Source organism: Erythrolamprus reginae, chromosome 5 (genome assembly GCF_031021105.1).
Source record: "Erythrolamprus reginae isolate rEryReg1 chromosome 5, rEryReg1.hap1, whole genome shotgun sequence".
Classification (NCBI taxonomy): Eukaryota; Metazoa; Chordata; class Lepidosauria; order Squamata; family Dipsadidae; genus Erythrolamprus; species Erythrolamprus reginae.
In genome coordinates, this window is record NC_091954.1 from 45,295,963 (window position 1) to 45,323,701 (window position 27,739).

At 37.6% G+C, this 27,739-nt stretch overlaps 1 protein-coding gene across 4 annotated transcripts in view; it reads right to left on the reverse strand.

The window, feature by feature from the left end:
- Nucleotides 1-15,997: 15,997 nt before the first annotated feature.
- PTPRE (protein tyrosine phosphatase receptor type E) overlaps nt 15,998-27,739 on the reverse strand; it is a 139,556-nt gene continuing 127,814 nt past the window's right edge. For all 4 annotated transcript variants that reach the window (XM_070752476.1, XM_070752475.1, XM_070752478.1 and 1 more), the window contains 8 exons: nt 26,968-27,117; nt 25,891-25,984; nt 25,582-25,658; nt 24,012-24,146; nt 22,923-23,048; nt 20,682-20,833; nt 17,541-17,676; nt 15,998-16,854 (listed from right to left, as the gene is read on the reverse strand). In XM_070752476.1, the coding sequence (XP_070608577.1) occupies nt 16,780-16,854; nt 17,541-17,676; nt 20,682-20,833; nt 22,923-23,048; nt 24,012-24,146; nt 25,582-25,658; nt 25,891-25,984; nt 26,968-27,117 (945 nt within the window). In that variant the 3' untranslated portion in view covers nt 15,998-16,779. The remainder of the gene's footprint in view (nt 16,855-17,540; nt 17,677-20,681; nt 20,834-22,922; nt 23,049-24,011; nt 24,147-25,581; nt 25,659-25,890; nt 25,985-26,967; nt 27,118-27,739) is intronic.

Below are 27,739 nucleotides of genomic sequence, written 5' to 3' on the forward strand. Positions count from 1 at the left end.
ACCTCTTTCTCCCCCCCCCCCCCCCCCGCTCTCTGAGACCGCTGCAGCCTCACCTGTCTCCTTTCGCCAATTCTCAAGACGGTGCCGGGAGGCCGAGTTAGTTCTTTCTCCCTCTCTGTGAGGGAGCCCTTTACCTGGGTGTCCGTTTGCCGATTCAAGGCGAGCAGCACACTTCTTTCACCACCTATAAATTTTTTTAAAGAGCCCGGCGGCCTCTGATTGGTCACTATGTAGTGATGTCAGCGCAAATGTAATCCAATAGGGAGGTAGTCCGGACGGATTTTCAATTTTAAAACATATCGTAAGATAGACTTGAGGGTTTTTTTCTATATGGCGATACGCTTACTTTTACAGTAGTATTTTGAAGGAGAGACTCCATATTGTGGAGTTTTGCTCCACAAAACTTCCCTGAAGCAATTAGAAAAAAGAGATATTATCTGGATTGCATGACAATGAGTAGTGGCGCTCCCAAGTTTACATTTAAGAATTTAGATAGTAAAATCTTATTATTTATTTATTTTATTTATTTATTTGTCCAATACACAATGAGGGTTTTAGTGGTTATATATCTATATACACATAGTAAAATACATGATGAAGATTATGGAGGAGATACTCATAGTAAAATATATCTAAGAAATAATAGAAAAGAAAGTATAGTAATAGAACATATCAATGAAAGAATAGAAGAAGAGATATAGGAATAGAAGAAAGGTATAGGAGATATAGGAGAGCAATAGGACAGGGGACGGAAAGCACTCTAGTGCACTTGTACTCGCCCCTTACTGAAGTCAGAAGTAGTTTTTGAGCACTGTTGGAAGTACAGTAATGTTGTTCTGGGTTCCATTCCAAGTGGGGGAAAAGACACTGGATTCGTGGAGGTTGCTTGCAAAGAAGGTGTAATTTATTTATTTATTTATTATTTAGATTTGTATGCCGCCCCTCTCCGAAGACTCGGGGCGACTCACAACAAGATAGAACAAATCATAAATAATCCAAATAACATTAAAATATTTAAAGATTTAAAAGAACCCCATATACTAACAGACACACACACAAGCATACCATGTATAAATTGAACATGCCCGGGGGAGGTGTTTCAATTCCCCCATGCCTGACGGCAAAGGTGGGTTTTAAGGAGTTTACGGAAGGCAGGAAGAGTAGGGGCAGTTCTAATCTCGGGGGGGAGTTGGTTCCAGGGAGTCGGTGCCGCCACAGAGAAGGCTCTTCCCCATGGTGGACACTGGACCAGTGTTCCCTCTAATTTTTTTGGGGGGTGGGCGGAAAAGTATAGTGTCTGAGCGGCAGTCCCTTCGGGACTGGGCAGCACAGAAATAATAAATTAATAAATAAACAAACAAACAAACAAATAAATAAAAAACCCACCCTGTTTTGCCTCAGAGAATTTCAAAATAAAATACTGTACTGTGTGTCTATAACAGTGAGCTCATAATAGGGCAACTCTATCAATATCAAAATGCCACTTAAATAGTTGAGCTAGTTTCAAACTAGATTTTGATTTTCTTTCTCTCTTCCTTACTCCCATTCTTTTTCTTTCTCTTTTCCTTCCTCTCTTTTTTCTATCTGTTTCTCTCTCTTCCTCTCTTCCTCTGTCTCTCCTTCCTTCTCACTCTTTCCCTCTCGGCTTCTGGGCAGGTTTGGAAAACTCTGAGTTGATGATGATTTTTAAGTGAGCGATTGCTCACTGCTCAGCTTAGAGGGAACTATGCACTGGACAGGAGCACATGGCATGAGCTCCCATATGCTTCCAGATGTTGGGTCCAGAGAAAAAAAGGAAAGAAATGTTGAATGTTTCCTTTTTTTATGCTCTCTTGGGCCCCGCCTTGGGGGCCTACTGCTTCTCTGAAGAAATGCACTGATTGCTGTCAGAGTCCCATGGTGCCATGCAAGGACAACTTTGTAGGCTGTGTTTTGAGTTCAGGTTTTGCTGGCCCTTTGCTGATTGATGATGGAATGAAAGTGCTTTGAGCAATTCCAAATAAGGCTCTGTCTGGTTGAGGTTTGTTATATACAGTAGAATAGATTGGTCCAGCTATTAACAAAGGCGAGCTCCATTCCTTATGGCACATTGACAAAAGTGGGGGCTATTAAGAGTGGGTCTTTTTCCTTGCCTAAAAATATGTAAAAGTGATATTCTGTATCAGTGATGGTGAACCTTTTTTTCCCTCAGGTGCTGAAAGAGCATGGGTGTCCACTACCGCGCATGTGCGAGTGCCCCCACCCACAATTCAATGCCTGGAGAGGGCAAAAACAGCTTCCCCCGCACCCCAGAGGCCTCTGGAGGCTGGAAATGCCATTTCCCAGCTTCTGGTGGGCTTAGTAGGCTCGTGTTTCACCCTCCCCCGGCTCCAAAGACTTCCCTGGAGCGGTGTGTGTGTGTGTTTGTAGGGTAAAAATGCTCTCCCCCACTCACCCCCATCCCCGGAGGTTCTCTGGAAGCTCAAAATGCCCTCCAAGAGCCTGGGTGCCAGCCAAAAGTCAGCTGGCCAGCACACACATGGACATTGGAGCTGAGTTAAGGCAACAGTTTGCGTGCCAGCAGATATGGCTCTGTGTGCCACCTGTGGCACCCATGCCATGGGTTCGCCATCATTGTTCTATATAATATTCTGTCTTTTAATATTTCGTAGGATATTTCATTTTTTCTAGGAGGGGTGGATGCTAACTTCCTACAGCACCAATTGTATTTTTTAAAAATACTAATGTTATTCTGCTTGATAACTAAGTTTTAGTATAATTTCGGAGGGGCGGCATACAAATCTAATAAACTATAACTGAGTTTCAAATATTCTCATTTTAGGTATCCCTATTAATACATTTAAAGGAGCTCTTTTTGGTCTTTTCCAGTCCCATGGTAAGGAAATAGCATTCTGCTTGAATGGCTATCCTATGGTGAAATCACAAACGGAATACCATAGGAGCTGGTATTTACAGCACTACTGCAAGGAGGAAAGGGAGAAAATGGATTTCTTAAAAATCTAATTGTCCAGTCTCTAGATTATTGCAATTACAGAACAATTGTTACTCTTTCCTCAGTTTATTTCCCTTTCCACAGTACTTTGATTTCCTGAATAACAGGCAAGATTAAATCTAGTAACAAAGATATGAATATTAATAAATAACAATATATTAATGTAAACAATAGCTCCTTCTGAGACTCCAATAATTAACATTTTTATGCAGGAGTCCGCTGATATGCCTTCTATTTTTCATATTTACATATTTGTATGAAAAAAATCTAATAACAGAGAAAATATTTGTATACATTTATGAATGAATTCTATATGATTGTTTTGAGATTTAAAGTTCTTCCAAGTAGCAAATAAAAAGTATCAAAAAGTTTATATGCAAAAAGCTAAATTAGCATGTTAAATAAAATTTTAAAAATCAGGTATGTTTTCTGTCCTCCACTTGGAGTCTTATGCTTTTGATAGAAGTTTAAAAAGCTTTTGATCTCTCCACCCTCCTTTTAACAGCTTTCTGATCTGAGGTCAGAGAAACCCATGTTCTCACAAAATACAATGTTTCCTTAAAGGCAATAAATCACTGACAGGCAGGAATCTGATGCTGGAGCCAATCAATATTTTGGAATTTAGTACCTCTGCCTGACCAGGAGGATCTATCCTGATGAAGAAGATAAGAGACAAAATATACTGCTCAAAAAATAAAGGGAACACTCAAATAACACATCCTAGGTCTGAATGAAATATTCTCATTGAATACTTTGTTCTGTACAAAGTTGAATGTGCACAACAGCATGTGAAATTGATTGTCAATCAGTGTTGCTTCCTAAGTGGACAGTTTGATTTCACAGAAGTTTGATTTACTTGGAGTTATATTGTGTTGTTTAAGTGTTCCCTTTATTTATTTTTTTGAGTAGTGTATTTTCTAAGGTTCTTTGGCCAGAAAAATTTCAACAGCTGTGTTTCCTGTTTCTCTGTGGCCAGAAAACACACTCTTGTGATCTCATGTCTTACACAAGGGGCTCAAAACGATATACAGTGATCCCCCGCTCGTTGCGAGGGTTCCGTTCCAGGACCCCCCGCAACGAGCGGGTTTTCGTGAAGTAGCGCTGCGGAAGTAAAAACACCATCTGCGCATGTGCAGATGGTGTTTTAAACTTCCGCAGCGCTAGCGAGGAGCCGAAGATTGGGGGGCGGCGCAGCGAGCGAGCGAGCGAGCGAAGCCAAGCCGGCAGCAATGTCGCCGCCGCTGCAGCCAACGCGCGCTACGATCTTCCGGGCCAGCCAGGCTCCGTCACGGAAGGCAGCCGCTTGGCCCGGGATGCTGGGCCGAGAGGAGCCGGGCTTCATCCGCTGAGCCTGGCTGGCCCGGAAGATCGTAGCGCGCGTTGGCTGCAGCGGCGGCAACATTGCTGCCGGCTTGGCTTCGCTCGCTCGCTCGCCGCGCCGCCCCCCAATCTTCGGCTCCTCAGCGGCGAGTGAGCGAAGCCAAGCTGGCAGCAATGTCGCCGCTGCTGCAGCCAACGCACGCTACGATCTTCCGGGCCAGCCAGGCTCAGCGGATCAAGCCCGGCTCCTCTCGGCCCAGCATCCCGGGCCAAGCGGCTGCCTTCCGTGACGGAGCCTGGCTGGCCCGGAAGATCGTAGCGCGCGTTGGCTGCAGCGGCGGCGACATTGCTGCCGGCTTGGCTTCGCTCGCCGCTGCAGCCAACGCGCGCTACGATCTTCCGGGCCAGCCAGGCTCAGTCACGGAAGGCAGCTGCTTGGCCCGGGATGCTGGGCCGAAAGGAGCCGGGCTTGAAGATCGCAGCGTGCGTTGGCTGCGGTGGCGAGGGCTTGCGATGGAGGGTGGAGGAAGCGGCCATGGGAGGGCGAGCTGCCTCAGGGAGGAGGATCGGGCGGGACCAGGTGGGGGCTGGAATTTCTCCGCCAGGGCGAAGGGCGGGCGAGCGGCGAAGGGCGGGCGAGCGGGTGCTGGGGAGGGCTTCTCGCCCTCCCGCCAGCAAGAGGGGGAGCGAACGGCGTGGGCAGGTGAAGGGCGGGCGAGCGGCAGCGAGGAGTTTGCATGGGCGGTGGGGAAACTCCTCGCTGATGCCAGCAAGAGGGGGAAGACCCAGCGAAGCCGCCCAGCAGCTGATCTCCCGGTTGCCATCTACGCATGCGTGCCCATAGAAAAAAAAGGGCACGCATGCGTAGATGGTATTTTGACTTCCGGGTTGAAAAATCGCAAATTACCCTGTTCGCAATGGTCGGGGACGCAATAACCGGGGGATCACTGTAAAAATCTTACTGATGTGCCAATCTGTGGTCAGCTGCCTCCAAAAGCAAGCCTTGTATTGTTTTTAGAATGATAATAAAAAAGCAGCCAGCCTTTGCATCCTGTTTGCTTCCTAGCTCAGAAGGAACCCAGAAATAATTCTAACAATTGAATGTCTTTGGGGATTATTTTCTCTTGTGACCTTTGGGATATTGCATTCTTCCTCATGCATTTCTGAAAGAGTGTCTTCATTTGAGCTGCAAACATTTTTTTTTTTGGGGGGGGGGCTTCCTCACTTAGACAAAGGTTGTAGAATTCCAAACCAAATTTCTCCAACATTTTTTTTTACTGTTAGTAATGGGCTCTCTGCTTCTATATTGTCTCAATTTCTCCTGTCCTCCTGCAATTTATTGTGTATGTGAGTTAGGGAATGTGAGAGAGAAAATCTTCCTAATACAGTACAATGTTTTTCAACCTCAGCAGCTTTTAAGATGTGTGGATTTCAACTCCACAAACTGTTCAAAAATTCCACAAGTTAACACTTCTTATAGGTGTTGAAGTTAAGAAACACTGCTCTAATACACAAGTCATTTTCAAGGGTGAATGCTTCAGTAGGCCCAAAGATGCAGTTTTCCCTCTAATCTCCCTGATCTTCACATGAATGGTGCAGTAGGGATCAGAGCTAATGCATACTCAGTGTTCAAACGAAATCTCCCAAAAGGGAAAAATAATTTTAAATGCAACCATGTTGTAAATCTCTCTCCCTGTCTCCTCAGAAGTAAATGCCATTGATTTTTAAGGAACATTCTCCCAACAGAAGTGTAAGAAAATTATATACTTAAGTGCTTGAAAATTCCCAGACTGAGATTTTTCTGTAGTAATTACAGTTTTCAGATATATACTCACTTAAAGCATCCAATTAACTTTAATATATCATATCCAGTAACTGGAGAAGTTACTGCTGACATATTTGATTTGAAAATAAATTATAACTCATTTGTAGGCAAGTAAGTAACATTTAGAATTAACAAACCCAATCACTTCTATCATATAAGATTTCATTCAGTGAATACTTCAAGTTTGGATAATTCCATCATTCTGTTCTGTGGCTGTAAACCTTTTTGAACTATGACATAATTAACAATCATTTAATTATGATTGCTGGGGGGGGGATGTCTGTTTTCTTGGCAATATTTCAGAAGTGTTTTGCCATTGCTTGTTAGGATTGAGAGTGATTGGCCTAAGGCATCTAAGGTGGGTATGCACGCAATAGTACATGTGTGTGCCTACACCCATAATCCCCTCCATGCATTCGTGCACAACCTCCCATGCTGCCCCCCCCCCATGCATGCACACAGATCTCACTGAACCCTCTGGACTTCCGGTAGGCCTATTGGACTGATTTCAGCCTTCCCCAAACTGCAGGAAAGCTTCTAAAGCCAGTGGATGGCAAAAACCGGCCCAACTGGAAGTTCAGAAACTTCCGGTAGGCCCATTGAGTGAGTCTGTTTTTAGACATCTACAACTCTGGAGACTTTCCTGAAGCCTGGGGAGGCCAAAAATCAGCTGGCCAGCATGCATATGCGCACTGGAGCTAACATAAGACAATGCCTTGCATACCTCCAGATATGGCTGTGTGCCACCTGTGGCACATGTGCCATAGGTTCGCCATCAGGGGACAAAACTCATAGTATGGTGCCTTAACCACTATAACAAACTGGCTAACAGGGATTCAAACTAAGATTCATAACATTACGTAATTCTTTGAAAAAAAGTCTTATACAAATACCTTGTAATTTGCTCCCAACAAAGTGGATGGGCAGCTTGGGAAACCACGTTTGACGAATGGTCCTTAGTCTTTGCCCCAATGTGGCTTGTCAATTCTAGTTTTGAAGTTATTGTAAGTATCATAATAATACATTTTGGGGAAAAGATTTTTGTTTAAAGGAAGCAATGTTTGAAACTTCTAAAACATGTAGAGTTTCAGATCTCTTAGGCAAGCCTCTGTAATTTACCATAATTCGATAAATCAGAAGAATGGTAGCTTCTCTGCCACAAGCAATCTGAAGGAAGTGGGAAGCATTATACCTTCAGTCATTTCAAACTGGTGTCTTTTGACATTATCAACTATGACACTTCCTTCTGAATCTTCAGTGATTTGCAAATAGAGTCTCCATTTGCTTCCTTTTCTCTCAAACAGATTTGTGATGGTGTTGCTTAAGGAATAATTGTTTTTCAGAAAGAGAGCTATTGCAGTGATTCTTGTATATATAGCAATGCTTTTTGAAATGATTGTCTATTGACTATACAGGACAGTATAAATTATAGTGCATTAAAATCCAAGCATAATGGAAGTGTTTGCAAGTTTGAAAAAGCTAACAGAAAGTTCCCTGTTCTGAATAGGTTTATACTGTCTCAGAAAAAGCAGATACAGTGATACCTCATCTTTCAAACGCCTCATCATACAAACTTTTCAAGATACAAACCCGGGGTTTAAGATTTTTTTGCCTCTTCTTACAAACTATTTTCACCTTACAAACCTACCACGGCCGCTGGGATGCCCCGCCTCCGGACCTCCGTTGCCAGCGAAGCGCCCATTTTTGCAGTGCTGGGATTCCCGAGGCTCCCCTCCAACGAGGGGAGCCTCAGTGAAATTGCAGCATCGCAAAAACAGAGGTCCGGAGGAGGCGTTTCGAGGACATTGGTGTTTTTGCGATGCTGCGATTTCACTGAGGCTCCCTTAGCTGGAAAACCCCACCTCTGGACTTCCGTTACCAGTGAAGCGCTCGTTTTTGTGATGAAGGGATTCCCCTACTGGGATTCCCCTGCAGCATCGCAAAACACGGAAGTCCAGAGGTGGGGTTTCCCATGGAGGGGAGCATCGGGGAAATCCCAGCAACGCAAAAACGGGCTCTTCGGCTGGCAAAAGGGGTGAATTTTGGGCTTGCATGCATTAATCACTTTTCCATTTATTCCTATGGGAAACATTGTTTCGTCTTACAAACTTTTCACCTTAAGAACCTTGTCCCAGAACCAATTAAGTTTGTAAGACAAGGTATCACTGTATACAGTTAGAAACATAGAAACATAGAAGATTGATGGCAGAAAAAGACCTCCTGGTACATCTGATAAATTAACTGTTTCTTCCTGGAATAAAATGATCCTAAAATCTGTGGTACAAGTGTTGGTAAATTCCATGTTTGACTATAGTAATAGAGTACACAGGGAAAGGTCTCATCCCCAAATCACATTTGGTGCATAATCTAAGACCACATTGTTTCTGGAAGAACAAAGTATTATATTAAAAGCACTGTACTGGCTGGCTGTTTGCAGGAAAAATACTAAGTGCTTGTTTGTAGTGTTATTGAAAATGCTGCAAGGAGGGGCGATCAAAAATTATTTGCAACAGGAATGGAAAATCTTCAGCCCCCGAACAGAAATAGGGCAAAAAGAATCCGGCCTATCCTTTGCTAAATAAAAGGGGACAAATCCCGGTCTCTTTTTTGGTCAAGTAATGAGATATTTTTTTAAAAAAAAAAAGCTGAAAATTTTAGTGGCAGCTTTTTGTACAGAAATAAATAAAGAAAAATAAACAACTGTCACTAAATAAAATCAAGTAAAAAATCAAGGAATCATTTATTAAAGTTAGATTTTCCTCTTTCTGTTGTTGCAACATCCAGGGCAGTTTACAGCAGTGCTTTAAAATGGGTGATGGTCAACCATTTCAGGAAAAAAGACTATATGTAGAATTCTGCTGTGGATTTTAAATAAGTGGAACATTAGAGGAATATTAGATGTGTGGTATTTGTTGTTTTAAAAAAAGAACACTGCCCAGAAAGATTACATTAGCATTTGTATAATCCATTGGGATAACTAAGAAAAATGATTACTTTTATTCAGATTTAGAATAAGTATGTGTGTTCTGAATGAATTATTCAGCTACCATTTTAAATTAAATATTACACCTAAAGTGCTTCATTTAACACTCTTTTGTCAGAATAGAAGTCTGTGTAAAATAACCAGAATTTGAACAGCTTGGCAAAGTAATTTAAATAAGGGCTTTTACATTCTTTATAAAATTGCAATATTTAGTTTAAATGAGCAAACAGGAGAGGAATTAAATTAAGAGATTTAAGGAAGGAAATACAGCCTGAAAATAAAATGAAGCCTATGTTCTTGCATTGGAATTATTAGATTTGCAGTCTGCATATACAAATAATTCAGTAACATTCACTGGAATTATAAATACTGTACAGCGAGATCAAATTATAAATGAAATAAAAGAAAATATCACTATATTACATACATACAACGTCCTTGACATAAATTAAATAGGGTTTAACATGTACATAAAGATTCAGTAGCAATACATTACAAATTACAATGCCTAAAGTAAACATTTCAAACTACTAGAACATAAAGGTTCAAACTTTTTAAAACAGATTCAAAATATCCTTTTCAAAAAGATCACTATGAAAGGCCTTCTTTAGAACCTTTATAATTCAAGTATTAAGTGTATTTGAAACCATTAACAAGAATCCTTTTCATCTTTAGTTTCTAATGGTTACTGTAGATATGAGCCTATATAAAACACTGAACCAAGGCTGTCCTCTGAATTTTCTGGGCTATGTGTCACAGATGGCAGTAGGCTTGTACATAAATATAAAAGAACCATAGATACACGTAATTATTGTGAAACATTTTCATCAGGCACAAGAAATAGAAAAGCCCCATCCAGGTATTTCACTGCAGTTCAGAAGAGCTGTGATGATATCAGTGATGTGTATGTATGATTCTCAACAATCTCAAGCACTTGGCTGCTTCCAAATGCATTTGCCTTATGCAGTTATTCAAATGCTGCAATAAGCAAGCCTATTTTACATGTTTTGAGTACTTTCTGCAATGTTGGTCATAACCCAACTCACAAGCTGTAAATGTAGTTTTGGATAGGATGGTAAATACACTTGCAATATCATTATAAGCAGGCATACCGTAGCACTTGCTTACACTTCCATGGTCCTCACCATTTTTTTTTACTTTACCTATACTTAGAAAAAACCTGCATGTTGTTATACCAATCCTTTCCCAGCATTACTCCAAATAAGACCTAGTGCATAATGGAGTTACTCAGAAATTAATCTGCAACCTTTGCAAATTCAGGATAAACTTATGGAGAGAGATTAAATGTCTATCAGAGCAAAAACTTAAAATCTATCTGAGAACAGAGACCAAAGCTATCCTTAAGACAAATGTATTCAAGAAGTATTTTTCTTCTTTTTTTTGAATGGGGGAGTGTGCCTTCCATTCATCCTTGAGTCCCTATAGCTTTCTTGGCAATATCTTTTGGAAATGATTTACTACTCTGTTCTTCCAAGTTCTGAAAGTGACTGGCACAAAGTCATGCCGCTGACTTTTTGCCTAAGATGGGCCTAGAATTCACAGTCTCTAGCCAGGTGCCTTTGCCAATGCACCACACTGATTATCTTTCTGCCTTATAAACCATTTCTAGTGTGACTTGGAGTAATACCTGAATAGAGTTTTTTTCTTAAAGAGAAAACATGTTCTTTTTTACTTTTTCTGCATCAGAGATTGACTGGCTAAAGTGGACTCTAATAGACTAGTTAGCAATAGCAATAGCTTTTAGACTTATATACTTCTTCACAATGCTTTACAGCCCACTCTAAGTGATTTTCAGAGTCAGCATATTGCCCTCAACAATCTGGGTCCTCATTTTAGCGACCTTGGAAGGATGGAAGGGTGAGTCAACCTTGAGCCTGGTGAGAACTGATCTGATAAATTGCAGGCATCTGGCAGGCAGTGGAAGTAGCTTGCAATACTGCATTCTAACTACCGTGCCACTCCGACTCTTTAGGTAGTTAGCTCATAACTACCACTTTCCAGGCATAGTTCCCCTTTATATAGGAAAATGGAAGATGACAGGGCAGAATAGATACAGATTTAGGCTACTCAAGTCTCACAACAGTACACAATCTTCAATTAATTTAGTAACTGACTGGTTCAAATCCCATTGCAACATTTGTCTGAATAATATCGGTAGATCAAAACTGGTCTTTGTCAGTGGTAGGTTGCTACCGGTTCGACCCAGTATAGTAAACTGGTAGCGGCAGGAGGCTCTGTCCACCTGCCCAGATGTCATTAAAAATGAGCACCCATACACTTCCATTCCTGAACTGGTAGCAAAGATCCCTTTGGCATCATGCCAACATGTTTATATACAAATGTTTATGTTATGAGACCCGCAGTTTTCTAAATAGCAGATTTCAGTCAAGACTGTCTATCTCTCATTCCAGTCATATAGAGAATATGTTCAATTCCTGTGTTTTGCATTGAAAGAGAATATAAAAAAACAATTTATAATCTTTCCTTTTGGTTAGCTAATTGGTTACATACTAACTTTCTTCTTAATGAACTTCCGATATATTGTTGTCGAAGCTTTTTCTAGAAACATAGTTTGAAATAAATGGCTTCAATGTTTCTAGTTGTTCACATGTTCCAAGTTACACTGGAACTTAAAACTTTGGTAATCAGTGTCTATTACTGCATAAGATTAAAATCAATCACATAGTGACTGTTATGCAGATCAGAATATATAATTTCTAATCTTTATTTGGCATTTATTAATGATGTTCATTCAGTGTAAAACAAAGCATGAAAAATATTACATGCTATATAAAGTATAATACCCTGATCTGATTAAAAATGTCTGAATTTCAAATTAAATTCTTTAATACTTCAATTCTTCAACCTGTAACATTTCTATTACTGGTAGTCCTAGACTTCAAACAATTTGATTAGCCACAATTCAAATTTACAATGGCACTGAAAAAATGACTTATGACCATTTTTCATATTTACAACCCTTGTTAAATTTGGACGCTTGGCAACTGGTTCATATTTATGATGGTTGCAGTCTCCTGGGGTCATGTGATCATCCTTTGCAAACTTCTGACAAGCACAGTCAATGGGGAAGTCAGATTCATACTTAACAACTGCAGTGATTCGCTTAACAACTTTTGCAAGAAAGGTCGCAAATAAGACAAAACTCACTTGACAAATGTCTCACTTATTAACAGAATTTTGGGTTAAATTGTGCTTGTAAGTCTTGGACTACCTGTATTGTTAGTTTCAGAATTAAATTTTTAATACACAGAACAAATATTGGCATCAAATAAAATTACACAGAAACAAATATACTGAACAATATACAAGAAAGAGATTATGCTGAGTATTCTGGGGTTTTTTCTCCTAGAATCCAACATAATTATTTAAAATCATCTATTGCAGAAGATATTTTATGTTGCGGTATGAGGAGACTACTATTTGTATTTATATTTTGAATTACTAAATTATATTGCACCAATTCCAAGTATTCCATTTTCTGAATTTCTCGTAGCTCGGCTGTTTGCTTGCAGACATTTTGTTACCCGATTAAATAACATATTCAGCTCTAGAATAAGTGAGGTTTGCTCTCTATTTTTATACAGTACTTTCCTATCATTCAAAAGAAACAATAAAAAAGAAACCAAAATACTAGAACATCTCTTCAGTAGCAATCAGCAGGAAAAATGCCAGGATTAAAATCAAACAATCAAGCAATAAAAATATACCTTAATCTTAGTGATAATATTACCTAGTTTTGGTAATAAAACATCTGCAAGAAAATAACCAAGCTCAGAATTGTTAGGGGCATGGATGAATAAACACCAGCCAGTTGTAGTAGCCTGGATTTATCTAGTGATATGAAGTAGATTAAGCTGGTGACTGTTTTATATAAAGTTGCAAAGTTTATATAAAACTCTTTTCGGATAGATCCATAGGAAGGAACTGAGGAATCAAGACGGCTGAAAGACATGTATTTCGTTTAATATTTCAAGATGCTTAAAATAATTTCTAAGGTTAATCTCAGGTCTGCATCTCACCCACAATCTATATAAAATGACCCTTTTGCAGAAGAACAGCTGGGACAAAAATTGCCAGGGTTAATTTCTACTTAACTCATGTAGAAAATGTTTGATATTTTTAAAGTTGCTAGAAGCACTTTCCAAAACACCTTATGGAAATTGTTCATATTTTGGACTCAAGGGATTTAGTCTATATTAAATTGGGAAATTTATTTTTCTAAAGTATTTAAAAATTCTGTCAGATGCTAATATAGAATGTTTGCTCAATATTTCTTAACATAACAATTTTAAGGTTAGAATTGTTAATATCAGTTACTTCATAAATTGATTCCTTATGTGCATACAACTTTATGTGCATAGGTTTCCCCCCCAGAAGGTGTAAGCGTTATCCTTAAAAACAATATCTAACCTGCTAACAAAGAGTTTAGCAATTAAATGTAATTGGCCTGATATGGAAATTTTTTCTGGGTTAGTAATTATGCACTTTTCCTTTCAGAAAAAAAATTAAATGTATCTAGAATTAAAAAGAACAAGAGCTAAAGTAGAAAGACCATTTTGCAGTCTACATAATTTTAATAAGGCATTTATAATTCATAAAACAACCAGGCAAGCCAGATATATTGCATATTGTATAGACATTTGTATATAAATTTATATATGTTATGTTTGTGCTTTTAGATATATACCTTTTAAAATGTGGGGAAATAAAATGTTCTATTTTGTTACTTCACTGTCATCCTAATTTTGTTTAGACTTTAGGTATGATCCATATTTCTGCAGAGCAAAGTTTTTTATAAGTTGGCTCCACAGAGGAAGAAATGGGTGGAAATTTTAAGAATATCTCCATCTTTATTCTTATATTATTCCCTATATTGTTCCAGAATAATTTAAAAAAATGGAGGAGGTAAAAAAAATACAAGGTAAAGAGAATAAAAATAATTTATTCTCTTCCTTCTTGTAGCAGCTTCTGCTATTTCCTGAAAACGGTGGTGTTAATCATAATTGAATCCAGGCTTATGTTATTTTGTTTTTAGTTTGTCTGTGCTGGTATCAAGAAAATGTTTCTTCTGTTGTAAGAACTTTGAAATCTTGCAGCAGCCAGTAAGATGGAATCTATATGGTGCAATTTCTACACAAGTAATATCAAGATATTAGGGCTGGGTTTTGTGCTTTTTAGTACATGAGTGTTTGTATGTGAATAGCCCAATCAGAACACCTGTAGGTCAGAGGCGGATTGCTCTTACCTGCTGCTACCAGTGTGCTGTGCACGTAGCATGAGGATTCTTGCATGTATGCATGCGTCCTTAGCGTGATTTTGCTTCTGCACAAGTGCAGAATGCAAAAATGTGCTAAAATCCTGCGAGGGGACATGCGTGTGCATGAGATTTTGGCAATTTTTTACTTCCACACATGCACGGAAGCAAAAGCAATCACTGAAATCTTGTATATGTGAGCACCCCCTAGTGAGATTTTACTTCTGCAAATGCAGAGGAAGCAAAAAATGTCAAAAATTTAAGAAAAAAGATGGTGGCTCCTGAAGGACTGACATCTGAATGGTCGTATGCAAATTGCGCAATCTGAGGGCCGCTATCAGTGCGCAGTTGCCTACCGCACCAGTAGCAACCCATCACTGCTATAGTATTCTCCATATTTCCAAGTCCTCGGAAAGGGGCGGCATACAAATCTAAAAAATTATTAATTAAATTATTATTATTATTCTGGTATCTACATGGTGCTTCTAAGTTGTAGATTTATGTAGGCCACATTACAATAGAAAAAAGATATTTGCTCATTTTGGAATCATATGTGCCCTCTGGAGATAAGGAGCACCTCAATATTTGGGAATATAGTGAAGGAATCATCATTTTATTTATGTGCCTGGGGTAACAAAAGAACTCAAATAATTAAGGGCTATTAACTGAATATTGAATATTTGACATTCAATTAGGCTTAAAATGATAGCTGTTTATTTATCTACTTTTAATAGAACTTAGAAAATGATGAATTAATTTAATTGCTTACTAAAGAGATACATTTTTCTTTATATAAATGTAATATCTGGCTTTATAGATATTTATGACAGCAAAACAAAATGTATTGATACAAAATAGTATCAAATATTAATCAGCTGGTTTATGTTAAATATATTTTCTCTTAATGCAATAAAATGGTAACTTAAATTTATATTTTAATACTACTTAATTAAATTTAAGAAACTCCATATTTACACTATGGTATTAATTGAGAAATTGCATTAAAACAGAATTTTCTAGAGTCCTATTTTTAAAAATATACATTTTTAAAAAAGTTAAAATTATATCTTATGTTGTTGCTTATGGAAGATTTGTGTTCCTTTCTATTCTAGTTGTGCTTAACTATAAAGATCAAAGCAGTATCAAAAAGGCAAATGATCCTAATTGGTATTGATAAAATTAAAATAAATATTTAGAATATTCTCATATTCTAGTACATTTTGTATATTATCTACCTCAGTGAATTCTCCACATTAATAATAGTGGTGTTGCATTAGGATCAAATATGTTAATGTTAATAGCATCAACATAAAAAAACAGGAAACAGATGAAATTCTTACTGAAATGAAGACTCAATTTTTTTCTGTCTATCATAGAAAGCCCATATTCCTTTCAGTCTGGATGGTATAATTCCTTTGTGGTGTAATCATTAAATGATGCTTGCTTTAAATGAAATATTGCTCAATGATAGCAAGATGATTTTTAAGCTCTAAAAATGTACTATTTTCCTTTTTTTATATAAATATTAGGGACTATATACAATAAATTAAAAATATATAATTTCAAACTTAAGATTAGAGATGATGTATCACAATTTTTCATGTATTTAGGCAAAATATGAGAAAGATTCAGCCAAACTTAATAAAGATTTGACATTCCATTAATATATTTTGCTCTTACATAGGCTCAGAGTGATCAGTGGGCTGTCATACAAGCCATTGATCAGATCTACATCAGTTTAATTTCAGAATCAGTGCTTACAAACGTTTAGCTGGACTCAAAAGTCCCATTAATTTCAATGGGAAATATTTAAGCATATGCTTATTAAACCCACTGAAATCAGTGAGACTTAAATATGCCTAACATAGGCTGAATTGTGCCTGTATTCACAACAGTATATACTGCGCTATATTGTACATGGGCTTCAGTTATTTAAACTTAAAACCAACAAAAACACAAAGCAATGACCTAGATAGGATTGTTACACATGCAGACACAGTTTTTTGCACACATTTCTTCAGCTGAATGAGTAGTCCAACATGCGACTATATTCTGTGTATACAACTTTCCTTCTTTATCAATAGCTGGGGTGAATATGTTAACAAGTCCTTTCAAAACTATACAAATCCCATAAATCAGCTCTTTCCTTTTACCACCAAACAGCTGACTAGAAGTTTATTTTATTGTATGAAAAGAGTCTATGCATACTCCTTTGGATCAGGGTTGAAGATTATTTGAGTTATCCATACACCCGAAGAGACATTCAAAGCAAAACATATATAATCATATGTACTTTTAGATTTTTTTTTAAAAAATGAAATAAATTAACATGATTTAGAAATCTTTGTACAGATGATTAAATTTCACTTGAAATTGGCATAATCAGAAAATATATCAATGAAATCTTGTACCACTTTGTAGCAGAATTCATACTGTTCCTGCAGGTGCAAAAAGAGACATTGTTACATTTGAAGTACAGTATTTACCTTCAAAACTTTAAAATCATAATAAACTATCATAGATAAAATGTTTTTCTCTTTTTGTTATATGTTTCAACATAATTATCTATAAAGTGACACACATAGCAGACTAAGACTACTATGTGTAAAATGAACAAAATCATTATTTCCTTTGAAGAACTATTTGAATGAGAAATGAATTCTGGTACTTTTTTGTTTTCAATAATATGAATATATTTTCAGTTTATTGACCTACATTTGAGCCTATTAATGTAAATTCACTTTAGAACAAGTTTTCCTAGAATAAACAAAAGACCAGTTCTAATTTTTGCTGCTGGCCAGGATAAAAACTTATTAAATGTTTTAATCTTTTGCTTTAATCTTTTTTCCTATGCTCTTATTCATAACTGGTTTCCAGCTCTTTTAGAGCATGCCAGCAACTTAAGGGGATCCAAAATTGTATCCTAACTAAGCAATTGTGAATTTCTGTAAATAAATGATATGGTACTAATGTGTAACAGAATTGCTTAGCAATCTCTGCAGTCATGGCTGCCATCAACTGCTGACACCCACAGTCAATATGCTTGAGCAAACATATTGTATGAATCTCTGTTTTACTCTCAAAATATAAGTGCCTTATTATCAATTGTGATGAAACAACATACCAGTGTTTGCACCATATGAGGTCTTTGCAGCCGTAAACTCTTCACAGCTTGAAATACATCTAAGAGCCCCTCAGCTTTGACTCGCTCCAAAATATTGCTGAGTGCTATGAATGTACCTGTTCTTCCAGCTCCAGCACTACAAGAAAAAGATAAATAAGTTGATCTATCATGTTTAAGTCATACAAAATATAGATGTTATAGAACTTTATTCTTGTTACTGTAAAAATAAGCTTTTAAAAAAATTGAATTTTAAAAGTTTTTGAACAGGGAATGAATACTTATATTATAAACAAAGTTTCCTCTGGAATACATTTATCCATCCACCAAGATACAGAGGAAATTTCACTTGAAAAAAGGGAAAATTGATAGTTATTTCAGTATTGATTGAGAGTGTTTTTCAACTTTGTATGAGAAAGAGGCTCAGAATAGCTTCACCGTATTTATATTAGCTATAACTGATCTGGAAAATTGCTTTGGCAAGCTTTCAAGATTATGTTACATTACAGTACTTTGTTAACAATAAAAATATTTTCCATTCTCTGTTTCAATATTGATAATTTATGAGCCTAAAGCAAAGTGTGAATTATAATTATAGTGAACAAGATTAAATGAAACACATCTTCAGGAATCCGAAAAATTTATCCACCAGAAGCAAAGGGACATTAAAGATTTGTTAACATCATTTTTAAAAATTCATCTGGAGTTCCAGGTGCTCCAGGTGCTAGGGCATGCCCTACAGCAGTGATGGCATATCTTTTTTTCCTTGGATGCCAAAAGCACGCACATCCATACTATTGCGCACATGCGAGTGCCCACACCCATAATTCAATGCCCTCCTGCACATGCATGTGTGATCTACCCATGCTGCCCTGCCCCCATGCATGTGTGCACGATCTACCCATTCCCCCATTTCCCGACTTCATGTGGGCCCAGTAGGCCCATTTTTCATCCTCTCCAGGTTCCACAGATTTTCCTGGAAACTGAGGAGGGCTAAAATGGCTTTCTCTGCCCTTCCCTGGAGATCCTCTGGAGGTTGAAAATGCCCACCCAGAGCCTCTGCGCAAGCCAAAAATCTGCTGGCCGGCGTGCATATGTGCACTGGGGCTAAGTTAGGGCAACAGTTTGTGTGCCGGCGTGTCATAGGTTCGCAATCACTGCCCTACAGAATCCCTTATGGAATCATGTCTTAAGACAACTATAGAATTGTGAAGTGCTACACGCAGGGGTGAAATTCAGCAGGTTCGGATAGGTTCTATAGAACAAGTGGCAGCGATTATGTGCTGTTCAAAGAATCAGTAAATCGTACCACAAACTGCCCCTGCCCCTTCCACTCACTCCTTCTCGGGCTCATACACTCAGAGCAAACATAAAAAGGAGGCGAGAAGCAGCTAGGATGAATGCTAGAAGACTCGGTTGAACTTTTCTGTTGGTTCTACAGGGGTGGTCAAGCTACCCCCACCAAGACACACCCACAGAACCAGGAGGGGGAAAATTTTGAATGTCAGTCCTGGCTACACCACCACACCATGTGCATTTTATGCTGTGATAGCATGATATATACCAGTGATGGCGAACCTATGGGACGGGTACCACAAGTGGCACGCAGAGCCATATCTGCTGACACACGAGCCATTGTCCTAGCTCAGCTCCAACGTGCATATGTGTGCCAGCCAGCTGATTTTTGGCTCACACAGAGGCTCTGAGAGGGTATTTTTGGCTTCCAGAGAGCCTCCAGGGGATGGCGGATGGTGTTTTTACAAAGGGGAGCCTGGGGAGTGTGAAACACAAACCTACTGAGCCCACCAGAAGTTGGGAAACAGGTTGTTTCTGGCCTCCAGAGGGCCTCCGGCAGGCAGGGAAGCTGTTTTCGCCCTCCCCAGGCATTGAATTATGGGTGTGGGCATTTGCGCATGCACGATAGCATTTGCGCACGCTCTTTCGACACCCAAGGAAAAAAAGGTTCGCCATCACTGATATATACCATGATACCTTTTTTCCTACAATTTACTTCTTTCATTTCTGATCAGCAATAGAAGCTTGTGGGGTCAGCTAAACATGCTCTAATAACTTCCAGATTATTCTGTTTTAATATTGACCATGTCTGGGGGGGGGGAAATAATGCAAATTATAAGTTGTTCTCAAAGTAGGAACTAGACTTGAGATCAGAATTTGCATTACATTGTGTTAAATCCACTGCCTCTCTTATCAGTTTTTAGGACAAATTCACTGGTGGTTATTTTCATCTCATAGTCTTTTATGGCTGGGGAGCAGATTATATGAAGCATCATCAGTTTGTATATATATTTTCCATTATAATCATCCTCATCATTGGCCAACACCTGCTTCCCTATCCTGCAGCTGTAAATATTAGTATGCTGGAAGAAAGCTTTCCCGTTGTTGAATGTTTTTTTCCGGTACCTACTGATCTACTTCAGAGTGAAAGTCCTTACTAGTTTTCAAATTTCAAGCTGTTCTGGTTTCTGGTAGAATTTTAGCTATTACAAATAACTTTTACTAAATGCAGTATTTCATAAACAAAGAAACTCCATCTTTATTCTCTTCCTTCCGTATTCAAAATACACTTCATACTAGCACATTTCTTGTTCTCCCGCTTTCTCTCCTAATAACATTCCTTTTGCATTCCTCCAAGCCTCCTCCGTTCACCAAGATTTATGTACTCACAGCATGATTCAAAAACAGCAAAAATGACTAGAAAATAACACAGAATGAGTTTGCTTGCTTGGGAGTTGAACGGGAACACCTTCCATTTTTGTTCTACAACATTGAAACTCCAGCCTGCTTCCCCACTGACCCCCTGATGTACCAAATACATCACTCCAGTATTTAACCCATTCCCCCCCTTAATATCTTCTTCCAAACACTTGTTCCTTACGTTTTTGGACACTTCCGAATTTAGGATCGACTCAGCGAACGTCTGATTTTTCCTCGCTAGATTCTGGACTCATAGCAACATCCTGTGGCTGGCCTCCCACCTGTTCTACTACCTGTAACCCCGGGCCCACCACTAATTCTATATCAGAGTCCTCAAGTTCTTCATCATCCTCCAACTGACCAGGAGTATGTACAACACAAGCTGCAAAAGAATATGAGGAGATTTTGAAAAAGTAAGAATATGTTTACCTGCAGTGTACTGTAATGGGATGGTTTCCTGTCTGCTGTTGCTGTTTCTGAACAGCTCCGATGAGGTCAATCATACCTTTCCCTTCAGTCGGAATGCCTATCTCAGGCCATCCATGAAAATGAAACTGTCGAATAACTCTGCCTTGCTTCTCCTGGTTATTCAGAAATGAGAAAGCCACAAGTTTAGTATAAATTTGTAATGGAAAGACATAGTTTTGTCCGCTTTTCTGGGTGTAATTCCATTAGACATAGCAAGACTTACTTTAAAATAGGTTCATAAGAGCTTGCAGAGTCTAATACATATTGCAAGATTTTAATAAGTAGTGTCAAAATTATGCAATTTATATCAATTTTTTTATTTTAACTACTCAATGTAATATTAGAAAATAGATTAAAAATACAGTGGTACCTCTACCTAAGAATACCTCTATTTAAGAACTTTTCTAGATAAGAACCGGGTGTTCATTTTTGCCTCTTCTTAAGAACCATTTTCTACTTAAGAACCCAAGCCTGGAAAAATTTCCCAGGAAATTTGAGGGCAGCACGAAGGCCCAGCTAGTTTTCTGCCATTCCCCCTTTAATCCCGGCCATCTTGGGCTTTTCTAGGCTGCCAGAGGAGCCTTTCGGTGGCGCTTAAGGAGGCTTTGGCAGTCCAGAGTGAACAAAGCATTTGTCTTTTTCTGGGCACTTGGAGAGGGAATAAATCTCTGCCAGCCCCCAGAGAAAAGAGATGCTCCCTTTGCTCTGGGCAGCCCAGAGCAAACAAAGCATTTTCCTTTCTCTGGGTGCTTGGAGAGGGAATAAACCACTTTGCTGTGGTGACTCCGTCACGCTGCCTCCCATACACCCGGCATGAGGTTGCCTCCCAGAGTGTCTGGGCAAAAGGGGGCGCTTTGCCCCGGCCGGATCAACTCGGCTTCAGACAAACCGAAGAGTCACCAGTGAAGGAAAGGCGTTGGGTACAAAGCGAGCGAGCGAGAGGAGAGGGGAGCCCTTCAGCATGGAAAGAAAGAGGAAGCAGGTAGCAGCAGCACCAGCAACTGCCTTTCAGTGAAAGGAGCGGAAGGTTCCCCCCTCTTGCCCGCCTGGGTTTGTCTCTCTGGTACAGTGTATGGGAAGCAGCCTCATGCCGGGTGTATGGGAGGCGCGTGCTCCTCCTCGCCACCTCAGAGTCCCTCTTTTTTTTTTAAGCCTTAAAGTTTTGGATTTTTTTAATTCCGCTCACCTCACCTTCTTCCTTTGGCAGTGACTGTCATCCTCCTCTTCTTCCTCCTACTCCTCCCACCGAAATTCCGAACTTTTATTTTTTTCCTAATGGGTTTGCACACATTATTTGCTTTTACATTGATTCATATGGGAAAAATTGCTTCTACTTACAAACTTTTCTACTTAAGAACCTGGTCATGGAATGAATTAAGTTCGTAAGTAGAGGTACCACTGTACTATATGTATATGGTATATGCACACATACAATACATATATTTCAAATCCCAGTATGGCTAGCTGATGAAGCCAGAACAATGCCGAAATAGATCTATCCTAGTCTCCCTTAATTTTCAAATTCAGCAAAAACGTGGCGTGCACACACACATACATGTATGTATGTATGTACGTACCTGAGTTTTCACTTATAACATCCTCCTGTAATATTAACACTAAATTGATGAAGAGAAGTTCTTCATTTATTTAAGGATTGAATGAAATCAAATGAAAGAAATAAAGTATCTTGCACACTTCAGGCCAAGGAAACAATAATTCAAATCTATTGATTTGAAAAGGCTTAGAATTTAAAGCATCTTGGTGCTGCCACACCATGCATACAAACATATACATATGTATGTTTGTATATTTATAGTATATACTGTACATATATACATACAAGTGTGCATGTATAATGCACACACAGAGACAGTTGTATATCTGTGGTGTGTGCACGTGTATGAGAGATTATTTAATTTCAGAGTTCTGTAAAATATATCTTCTTTCTTCTCTGCAAAATGTATCCAAGTCAACATGCGAAACTTCCACTGTTAGCCAATTATAGAAGGTTGGGATTAAATTTCACGGCAGTGAAAATTTCCCTGTTCTGATATTTGCTTCTTTGCTTATTGCTGATAGAAAACATTTGTTTAAAAAGGTATTCATAACTATTGACTAGTCTGCTAAATATGAAGTAAAAGGTATTTAAAACAACAATAAGCAAACCCAAAGATTAAGAAGTAGGGACATTATGAAGAATACCTGGTTGTGTGTAATCAAAAAGTCCCTTATGCTTATAGTATCCACAAGCAGGTCATTCTTAATATCAATGGTAATCTCGCCATAAGAAACAGAACCTTCTGATGGCCAATACTGAAAACATTTTTCCTGTAAAATTTAGAAACAAAAAAAAAAGATGCTTTTAGATTTCTTGTTACTATGTAAACTATGTCAATTATTTCTGGGAATGGTGATTTACAAATTAATTCCAATCTTCCCCATCCACTTGTATTGTACCAAAACAATATGTACTATATGATCCAAATAATGAAAAGAATTACGCCAAACTGATTCTGATATCCCAATTAGGAAAACACCAAATATACAGAATTCTTACTTTAAGGAAATTGCAAGTGTTAAACATCATTAACATCTGAGCAAAGCACCACACTTAATTCCAACTGAATTTCTTGTCATTTGATTGTATCTTCCTATGAATTATGATGACCTTTTTGGGACCTTTGGCACAAGTCATGATAATTTAGTTTTCTACATTTTCTAAAAATGTGATTGTAAAGTAGTTCAAGCTTTTGCAAACCATATGTCTGTCTATGATAGAGCCATGATAGCGCAGTGGTTAGAATGCAGCATTGCAGGCTAATTCTGCTGACTGCCAGCTATTGGCAGTTTGAGTCTCACCAGAGCAAGGTTGACTCAGCCTTCCATACTTCCGAGGTTGGTAAAATGAAGACCCAGGTTGTTGGGGATAATATGCTGACTCTGTAAACTGCGTAGAGAGGGCTATAAAGCACTGTGAAGTGATATATAAGCCTAAGTGCTATTGCTATTGCTATAGACAAGTGTTTGCCTCAGCAACAATTTAAGAGTATTCAGTTTTACTTCTTCACAGAAGATTTCATGATTTATTGAACAGTTAAAATCCTGGTCAATAGCAAAAGCATCAATTGTAGTTCCACAGCCTCGGGACTGCAAAACATTAGCTAAGAGACAAATTCATGCACTACATTTTACAGATCAGTGTTAATGATGTATAATGAGTCTTCCATATTCATGTTTTTTTTAAATATTAATAACAAAATATTTACAAGATATTGTACAAAATGTTCATACTTGCTCCCTTTCCAGAACTTCTGTAAGCATAACAATGGTGTGGCATTTCCACTCCCACACCATTCGCCAGAAGTCTTCTACAGTATGAGGAAGAGGTCCTTGAGTTGCAATGAAGTAATCCTTTTGGCGATAGCCCTGGACATAAAGAAATATTTCACCCTTTGACAATTGTTATCTAGATTCTCCTGTTTGAAAGGAATTTTATATTAAATAGATATGAAAGAATAGATGTTTTCTTTAAAGTTCTAAAGGTCCTTACAGTCCCACTCCCATTCACTCTGATCCACAAATCAAAGAAATTAGTTAAGCAAATTTAGCCCAAGTCTTCACTGAGGACTTTGTATCGTGCCAGTTGCAATGACTGAAAAGAAGACCTGCTGGAGGGTGGCATCAGAGAAAGCAAGGTTTTTAAAAAATTAATAAATAATGAACTCTTTTTCATCTGAAAGGCAGATGTGAGAGGAATGCATTTTGTTGACTACATCACTAACAAAAAAACCCAAAAATATGTGACTTCTAACAATAGTCGGTTGAGTTAGCCTCAATGGCCAAAATTAGACAATATGGTTGGAAACCACAGTTTACAAAACATAATGCTTGGTTTCATAAAAGTCAAAATAAAAAAAGATGATATTATGTTTACTGCTAATGTGTGTGGCTTTTCTTCTACAGATTATCTTTGAAAAGGAGATCAGAACCATAGAATAGATGGGACTAGGTTGGTAAATGATTTCTCTCGTGTATATTTACATGTATTTAAAACGTCAAATTGATTAAATAAAGTTAATATGATCATTTCTCAGTATTTGTTTAATATTTTTTCTCATTTATCCTATTAACAATACAATTAAATTATGGAGATATCTGTGGCTTCAGACCAATTCTGAGCATCATACACTTTTATGAAGCTTAAAATATGCAACTTTGGCATAATGCGCCATATGAATTTAATACTGTGTAATGGACATTCATCCATTGTTGAAACACCAAGAAAAAAACCACATTCTTCACCAAAATAGACAGAGAAACATTTGACGGCAGCGAAGAAAGTTATCTATTTCCATTCTCAATTAAATAAAACAAATCCTGCCACAGTAAAAAGTAAATTAAACTTGGTTGTAACAAAAAAGCAAAGATGTTTGCTTCTTTATGTTGATATTTTAAATACAAGGTCTTTTTTATAGTTATTATGAGGCTCTGATTCCTTTTTCTTAAATTAACAGGTTAACATATGATTATGCTGAAGGTCGTCTATTCATCCATCCATCCATCCATTCAATTTATATGCTGCCCTTCTGAGATTCAGGGTGGCTTAAAACAAAGGTAATATAAACTTTTTTTGAAATCTAAGTAAAATTACAATCTAAAAATCCCCATAGTTAAAAGTTAAACAAACACATTCATATATCGTACATTCATTCATTGGCTGGGGCAAGATATTAAAATTTAGTGGCCCCAAATCTGCCGGTAGAGGGCATGTTCTTTTCTAGATGAATTTTAAACAAATATTCTGGAAAGTATGTTAACATCTCTTAAGGTATGCACATTTTTGGTACAGAAAAGTACTTACGTCTATAAAGGACGCATTGATATAATCTGTGTACTCCTGACCTCGTTTCATTGACAGAATCACTCTGTTAAAGTCATCTAGGGGATAAATAAAGAGGAGATTTTGTAAAATTAATAAATAAATATTTTATAATCAATAATAACATTATAATATTTTATAATCAATAATAACATTATAAAATTTAGTTACATTTCAGTCTGCAATGCCACCTGCTGTTGCTTGTAAAACATTACAATATTCTCTTAGGTACGGTAATTTTTTGTCAATTAAACTGTACAATTTGTTTGAAAGTGCAATTTAATTTCTTACAAGGGATTATTTGGATAACTCTGGCTTTCTTCATATTTGCTGGCAGGTTACCAGTTCTCATGTTTTCCTTCATTATTCGAACATTTGTTAATTTCTAAAACAAAAGTAAAAATTAGATAATGACTACAAATGAAAATATGAAAACTCAATGTGAGAAGAACAATAACAGATTCAACCAAAATGTCTTAATCATATTTTCTTCAGAAAAATTCTGCTTGATAAACCAACATATCAAATAATTTAATTTGCACAGAAACTTCATTATAAACTTTTATATAAGGACATTTTAAAACATAACATCAACATATAATGTTTACTTAGTGTTGATTGGTCTATAAGCTGTAAAGGAACTTAAGCTTAAGTTAAGGACCAATTTGTTACACAATACTGGTTAAGGTAATTTGGGGGGTGAGGATAGAAAGAAAAATTGTTTTCTTTTTTTAATGAAATAGAATCAAAAATATTTTTTATTGATATACTGTTTGTTAGTTACATTATGAGAATAATATTTCCTTCATCAATACAAGTTTATTTTTGGACAGGAATTTTTGAACACGACTATTTTTTCATACTTAACATAATAAGGTACTTATGTACTCCCAATCAATTTTTTTCTTTTTCAAATATTTGCCTGAGTGAGGTTTGTGTTTTCATACTTTCTTTATGATGCTGCATTCATTTTCGTAGTAGCAATAGTAATAGCACTTATTTACTGCTTCACAGTGCTTTTACAGCCCTCTAAGTGGTTTACAGAGTCAGCGTATGGCCCCCAACAATCTGGGTCCTCGTTTTACCCACCTCAAAATGATGAGTCAACTTTGAGCCTGGTAAGATTTAAACTGCTGAACTGCAGCTAGCAGTCAGCTGAAGTAGCCTGCAGTACTGCACTCTAACCACTGCACCACTATGGCTTTTTGTACTTAATTTCATTTAAAAAAAAAACAATTAAAAGCCTAGAAATAAAAAAAACTTTAATTTTAAAATTTTACATAACTTTTGATATTTTAGGTATAAATAACACGATACTTTAAAAAGTGTACTTTATTGTCATATTTTATAACATTTTTAAAGGCTTACTTTAAACTCTTCTTCCAAACCTAACTTAACAAGATTTGGTGTGGTGCTATTTGATGGCTGGAGGTGTTTTTCTAAGGAGGATACATCCAGTTCTGTGTCACCATAGAGGTAGTATTCAAGTAAGGCTTGATATATGAAGGAATACTGCATCTGTAAAGAAACAGAGCACTCTAAATCACAACCTTTGAAGCATTTCAATAAAATTCAGCAATTTTGTTTTAAAATTAAAGATTTCACTTGTTTTTACAATGTGTACAGGTAGTCCTCAACATATGATTACATTTAAGTCCAAAATTTATGTTACTAAAGTGAAGTATTTGTTAAGTGAGTTTTCTCCCATTTTACGATCTTTTTTTGCCACAGTTGTTGAAATAAATCATTGCAGTTGTTAATTTAGTAACACAATAGTTAAATGAATCTGGCTTCGCCACTGATTTTGCTTGTCAGTAGATCACAGAAGGTGATCACATGACCCCAGGACAGTGCAACTGTGATAAATATAAGCATCCGAATTTTGTTCACATGACCATGGAGATACTGCCAAGTGTGAAAAATGATCATAAGTCAATTTTTTTTCAGTGTCCTTGTAATTTCAAACAATCGCTAAATGAACTGTTGTAAGTTGAAGACTCTTCTCCAGTCCAAATATATTCTGAATTTTGAAATAATAAATGAATAAATAAGGCTGAGAAGAGGACATTACAATCATATTTTGGCAGTAAAAATCAACATATAATTCTGATTCATTAGTGGTGACATTCAGCTAAACAGC